This window comes from Lepisosteus platostomus, chromosome 25, assembly GCF_059453375.1.
Source record: "Lepisosteus platostomus isolate fLepPlt1 chromosome 25, fLepPlt1.hap1, whole genome shotgun sequence".
Lineage (NCBI taxonomy): Eukaryota > Metazoa > Chordata > Actinopteri > Semionotiformes > Lepisosteidae > Lepisosteus > Lepisosteus platostomus.
The window spans coordinates 11,700,349-11,707,205 of record NC_142635.1 but is presented as its reverse complement, the minus strand read 5'-3'; the positions used below and the strand labels follow the sequence as shown (position 1 = coordinate 11,707,205).

Here is a 6,857-nt window from a genome sequence, read left to right as displayed (position 1 = left end):
CAGATCACACCACTCTATCCAGAGGTGATGACAGTTTTATACTACTAATATTGCCGAAGCAGAAATAGCGCCAGTGGCTAATACCATATTGGAATATATCTAAGATGAAATTACCTTTGTCTTATACATAAAAAAAACATTTTTGACAATGTCTTATGAAATGAAATCACAAAAACCTACTTAAATTTAGGTAGCACATTAGCTTTTGCCTAAAATCAATATGTAACATTTTAACTTTGTGCAGTAGGGCAGTTTTTATTTACAGTTGAGGATTTTGAACAATCACTTGTCATTTTATTAGACCATGTGACATACACCTGTCTTATTAGGGCACCGTGTCTCTTCTGCATACATGCTTACATTTCTTCCACTATTCATTAATCTGGGCAAGTTACCTGCTTCAAGGAGTATCACCTCATCATTTCATTGCTCTTGACTTTAGATGAACATGACATCACCTCAAATCTAAGCACTTATTTCACAAGACATTACCAATTCCTAGTAAACCTGATTGCAAAATTTCAGTTGCAATGTAACCAAGGTTTTGCTTTGTGAAAACTAAATGTAAATAAAAAGCAGTATGCACTTCCACTCATGCTTGAGGCTATAATGGTGTAGTCCGGGCCTCCTTCACTCTGTAATTATCACACCGTTGTTGTTGGACTGCTGCGGCACCTGTAAGGCAATGGCATGCAAGCTGCTTTTCCCCTTTAATCTTTAAAATGAGAAGCTTTGGGCCTAATGCAGCCAGAGTGTTTGGCTCCTCTAAAATTGAAAGATATTGTCAATTTGAAAAGGAAAGGCCCAATTATACAAAGACAACGGAAAAACAGCTTCATAACTGTAACATAAAAGGTGACAGAGAGATGTAGATTGAGGTCACAGATAGCAAAAGCTGCTAATACTCTCCCTCACACACACACAGCCAGAACTTAATTCAACAAACGAAGAGTAGGTGCCTTTAACAGAATGTTCTTTATTGTTAGCAAACATTTTGACCACTGCAGGTCTTTATTCTATCTAGATCATGTTACTTCACAAGTCAATTTGGATGGAATGGATTGTTTCAGAGACTCCGAGCACAACCTAACCTGCACAATGAAACTGCATGCATTTTATTAATGTAATATTAAAGACACTTCATTGCGGGAGCAAAACTTCCAATTACAGAAGAGAAGAAACTTCACAAGTGGAAAACACACAACGTTACAGAATGCACGATAATAAAGTGAAAGAATTTGAATGCGTACACAGCTAAGACTTAAAGTGACATACCCGAAGTACCTAAATTAACTGTACTGGAGATACACTTCAATTGCACCGGCTCACACTTTCTTAAAAGGGTTGGCTATGTTAATAATTATCAAGGGACAAAAAAGCCAGAGAAGGTCTGGTTCTGTATAAGTTAACATTTTTAAGTCTAACAATGTTGTTATCCTGTCCATTATCCTGACTTATGCACTAATACCACTGCTACTGTAAGTACTACTACTACTACAAATGGCAGAAAAGTCATGGGCAGCGTTAACATTAAACACCATTCAAGCCTGGGAATGTAGTTACACCAACTAAATACAAGACCACAAAACCAGCAATCCAGAAGAAAAAAAATCAGATTCACATTTTATAACCACGATAGTCATATTCCTGTTCCTATGGAGATGCAGTAGAAGGTTTCACATTTTTTGTGACAAGGAATGGACAGAGGTCATATTGGAGTTTCAGTGTAATACATTGTATCTACAAATTAATATATCTTTATGTTGTAAACTCCCTTACAGTATCATTATTTTTAAATAAAAAGCATTTATAAATCACGTACATATGTATAAAGAAACTAATAAATAAAAATGTACACAACATTACAGTACACAAAACTCTTACTCCATCATATACATAATTCCATCAATCAATACTGTAGTAAATTAGAGGCTCACTATCCACTGTGTTTGTACTATTAAGATGTCTGGTCATTTTTAGATAAGGTAAATACACTGCTTATTGTAAGTATATTACTAGAATATTTGATCTTTTAGCTTTTCTTTTTTTCTTAGTCAATACAGACTTTCAAAATGCATTTTGCCATTTGGTTTTCTTGCATTCTCTTCTCTTCACTCTTTGAGAGTGAATGTCTGATATATTTTGAAGAATTCTCTCTGATGACGGCAACAAAACCTATATATGTCTGGAACGCAATGTATCACATATAACAGAACCAAGGATTCCAAAATGACATGTAGCAAAAGAAACATGCACTTATTACCACACTGATCAAGAACACAGATCATTTCCTCTACATAGCAAAAAGGAATCCCAAAAGCTCAAAGGACGTGTTTTTTTCAGACAGAGAGACAAGATAGGAGAAATACAATATTGGCAGTCTACAAACACTGGACTGTACTTAAAATGCGGTCAAACAGTGGCAGTGAGATTATTAAAGTGCAGTATTTGTCTTTTCAGAAACATGGTGTACCATTTAAGCCACAGGTCCTCAAAACAATTAGCAAATATATAAATATATGACATTCTGCACATTTGTTCTATTGCACATAGTGGAAAAACTTTGGTACAACTGGTAAAAGCTGAGCTCAATCTAAAACATGATCATGTTAAACTGTCATAAACCGCAGCTTAAACTAGAAGGGTACGCTAAAGCAGCAAGATGCAAAGGCAAGAAAGCACAAAACATGCACACACATTGATAAGTGTGGCAAAGAAGTAACAGGAAAGCATGTTTACAAAAGCTGAAAAAAAGCAGATTCACAGATCAAGCATGGGGTGTTGAACAGTGCAAAAACACACTGCAAACTTCCGTGAGACTTACAAACACCAGCTCTCTGTTAGTTCACAGCCAGGCCTTATCAGCATTGCAGACTTCAGTAAATTTTACTATTTCCACAAATGAGGAAATAAAAAAAACAGAAGGGATTATAATTGTGTCATATACATCTGAAAGTAGTTTGACTTAAGTTGGAGAGCAGGATAGGGGTGCTTTTCACAAAATCAGATCCGGTACACAGGGAAATCCAAGAGGTATTCAATAAAACACGAAACAGGTGGCTTTGTAATCAAAGCTCATAAGGACATGTGTATGTGTTGGAAACTGAACACACTAATCTAAATTCAATCCAGATCCAAATTACTTCAGACTGACAGCTCCAGAGGGGTCTTGTGCAACAAGAATGAGACACCAGAACTTTAATCCAAACGCAGAAGGTGAAGGTGGGGACATGATTGTAAACGCCACGCTGGTAAACACAGTTCCTGCATTGTTTTACTAGTGTTTGAATATTCTCACACTGCCGATTTGTCCATGTTCCTAGAAAGGTGGCTGAGGAGACATTTCTGAAAGTCCTGATCTGACGCCTCTGGAACCAGAAACTCCAGCAGGAGATCCCAGACACAGTAAACCAGATGCCTGCACAGAAATAGAAGATATGTCAATCAATACGTCCATGGCTAAGGACCATCGCACAAACACTTCCAACTTCAAAGGCACTTCTGTACACTGAAGGACAGCAATTGCTCAAGTTACACAATAAACCCATCTTCCCCAGAAGTTACGGGATCTATTAAAATTCACTTCTGGCAAACCTCTGAGTTCAAATGTGTTGACTGCTTTCAAATGTGCTTGCCATTCTCTAATACTGCAGGCACAAACACCAAGTTACTGCTTTAAAACGCAATGTATAAAAAGTCAAAACCTCTATTTTTTATCGGAGCGGAGCGGTTGCACTGTGGCTAAGGATCTGCGCCTGTGGCTGGAAGGTTACGGGTTTAAATCCCGCGGCCGGCAGAGGAATCCTACTCTGTTGGGCCCCTGAGCAAGGCCCTTAACTCCAACTGCTCCAGGGGCGCTGTACGATGGCTGACCCTGCACTTCTCTCCCTGTCTGTGTGTCTCATGGAGAGCAAGCTGGGGTATGAGAAAAGATGAATTCCTAATGCAAGAAATTGTATATGGCCAATAAAGTGATCTTATCTCATCTCTTATTATCTTATCTGTGTGTCAATACTTTAAAAAAGAAATGAGAATGTAATATGTTCCCAAAAATATTAAATAAACCAGAGATGCAATATGATAACATCTTTTCCTTAAGTTATTCACTTTAAGCAAATGAGCTTGCCAATGCAGCCAAATGTGCCAAATGTGGCAAATAGAAATGAACAAATAACAATAATTTATGTTTTTTTTTCTTAGGGCAACAGCTGGAACAAACAGGATATGACAAGGACTGATTTTCAAAGAACATACAAACCAAAGGCCACACAACGTGGTCAGACAAGAGATTCGATCTTTCATCAATCAAGAACCTCTGAGTGTGTGACACACGCAGCCCACACAGGCAGCATGCAAGGTCACTGTACCAAGAGCCTGGGATCCCACTGTGTGAGACTTAGGAAGCAACACCACCAACAAGATAAACGGACAGAACCTTTCCTATGTGCTTATATATGTCTCTATAATAGTCTCATTTTACAATCATTTGTCAAAGACTCAAGTGTGATTACATTATGATGTCAATGCTTCACCAGTTCAAGCACAAATATATTCAGCAATTCTGAACATTCCTCCGTCAGGTCAGACCTGATGTCCTTGTCTTTGTTTCAAAAAGAAACAACTGCCCCATATGGGGTTCTCAGTTTTGAAATGTTTTCCAAGGTAAGCAGTAAAGGCAATTTTTATGTAATGTTAAGATTGCTCTTGAATTGTAACATAATGTCAGGATTATATGAAATCAAGTGTATTCGTGCTTTCTGATAAGTAAAAATTAACACATGGGTATATTTTGAGCATAGTACGGAAACATCTGAGAACAGAACAATGTGCTGTGCACTTTCCTCATAGTACTTATGGTTATTTTTGTGAATTAACACTAATCACATTCCAGTCGAAACCTGTTCAAAGAGGATCACTTTGGGTTCTCAGCATAAAAACCTTTTAGCTTTTAACAAAAGAAGAATGATGACCAAAGATGTCAAATCCAACCCCTTTGGTGAATCACACATTTTAAATTATTTCTCAGTTCCTGTTTGTCACAAATTATAAGTTCGTGTGAGATCTGCATAAACAATTTTATGTTTTTGACGCTTTAGACCTATGACAGAGTTAATTTGCCCAGGTGAAAACAACATGCAGAATTAAAATTGTCTAGCTATTTCAAACGTGCCCATTTTCCATCACCTAACAGAAACATGAACTATGAAAAGGTCAAAGACAAGAATTCAATAGAACTAATCTCTGTAAGAAAATTCTCATAAGCAGACTGGTGTTTAATATACAGCTGGGTGACAAAAAATGGGAACATCTGGCTAATTAAGGACACTAATACTGAAAACAAAGGCTTCCACAGATGTTGGGTTCATGCGTTAATTAAGCAAACAACATCCCAGTATGCTTAGTGTATGGAGAACTGTATGGAGAGACTCCAGGGACTTTGAAAATGGGGTGATGGTTGAGTTGCGTTTGGCAGGAGTTTCAGTGATCAGGAAATGTTAGCTGGGTAGGTGAATCATCTTTCATCATGGTCTTGACAAATGAGTACGTGTGTGGTACCAGGCTAAAGAACCTGACATCCTCGAGTGCGCTGAGTGTTTCTGTGGGGCACATATTCCAAGTGTGGTTTAAGTGCGCTTATTTCCATAGAAAGCAAGGTCAGTGCTAATCACCGCTTCATGGTCCTGAGTGATTATCTTCACCCCACATTGCAGCATTTCTTTCCTGCTTTGAGTGGTGTCTCCAAGGATGACAATGGCAACATCCTCCAAGAATGTGTGGGAGCCCAGTGGTTTGATGAGAGTGACGGTAATGTCATCCTTATGTCGTGGTCTTCCCAGTCACCAGGTCTGGAGGCAACCGAGCATTTATGGGATATTCTGGAACAACACCTGAGAAAGCTTCTCCCATCTCCATCAGCCTGAGTTTATGGCTTTCCTCATGAAAAAAGTGTGCCATAACCCTCCTACAATGCCAGACACTGGTACACTATACAGTACGTCACAGTGCATACTGGCCATACTGGCCTTACTTAGTGGCCAAACGCCCCATTAAATGACTTTAATTCCATCTTTTAGTCCACTACTTGCAAATCTTTGCTAGCAGCAGGGAATCATAGGCAGTGCAGCGAATATTATACTACCACCCATTAACTAACAATTAAATATTTTGCAACACCTTATTAATCACTCCATCAGTACAGCTGGAGTAAAAAAAACACAACAAAAATAAAATAATACAAGGTTTTTTGGGCTTGGAATAGTCGTTGACTAAGTGCTGTAGTGTGGGTATGTATGGCAGGCGTCTGGAAAATGTGTCTCCCACCTGTTAATGTAGGGATCCTGCAGCGACTCCAAAACCACTTTCCAGCTCAGTTTGTATTTCTCAGAACCCAGCATATCTGCAGACAAGACAGAGAGCAGCATGAGCAACTGGACACCTTATCCACTCTACGTGCCCTCATTAAATGTTGTAATTTTCCATTAGGGCCCCGGTTATGAACTCTACTTACAGTAGCTGCATTTAATTGTAACACAACAAAATTTGCAGGATACCTTATTGCAAAGGTTTACACCCACCCTACAAAGTAGAAAGAAGAAACACAACATATCAGCTGTGGAGCCTGAGCCCCTAACACCTGAAGGCGGCTCAAGAGCCGATACGAATTGTTGTGTTTTGTTCTTCTACTTCTCAGTAGATGTAACGTGACTTCTTCCTTTGCAGCCAACACATCCTGATGGGGTCTCCTATCATACCATTTTGCAAGGGTGGAATAAACAAAATGACTGCAAAACCTGCAGACTGACATAGTGATATCATATGGGATGTGTGTATCAGGGAGTCAGTTGCTCCAAGGTTCC

At 38.8% G+C, this 6,857-nt stretch overlaps 1 protein-coding gene across 1 annotated transcript in view; it reads right to left on the bottom strand.

Annotated features, from left to right (window-relative positions):
- Positions 1-956: 956 nt before the first annotated feature.
- snx19b (sorting nexin 19b) overlaps positions 957-6,857 on the bottom strand; it is a 46,121-nt gene continuing 40,220 nt past the window's right edge. Inside the window, exons 12-13 of the mRNA XM_088619122.1 lie at positions 6,322-6,397; positions 957-3,418 (exon numbers count right to left, since the gene is read on the bottom strand). Of these exons, the coding sequence (XP_088475248.1) occupies positions 3,295-3,418; positions 6,322-6,397 (200 nt within the window). The 3' untranslated portion in view covers positions 957-3,294. The remainder of the gene's footprint in view (positions 3,419-6,321; positions 6,398-6,857) is intronic.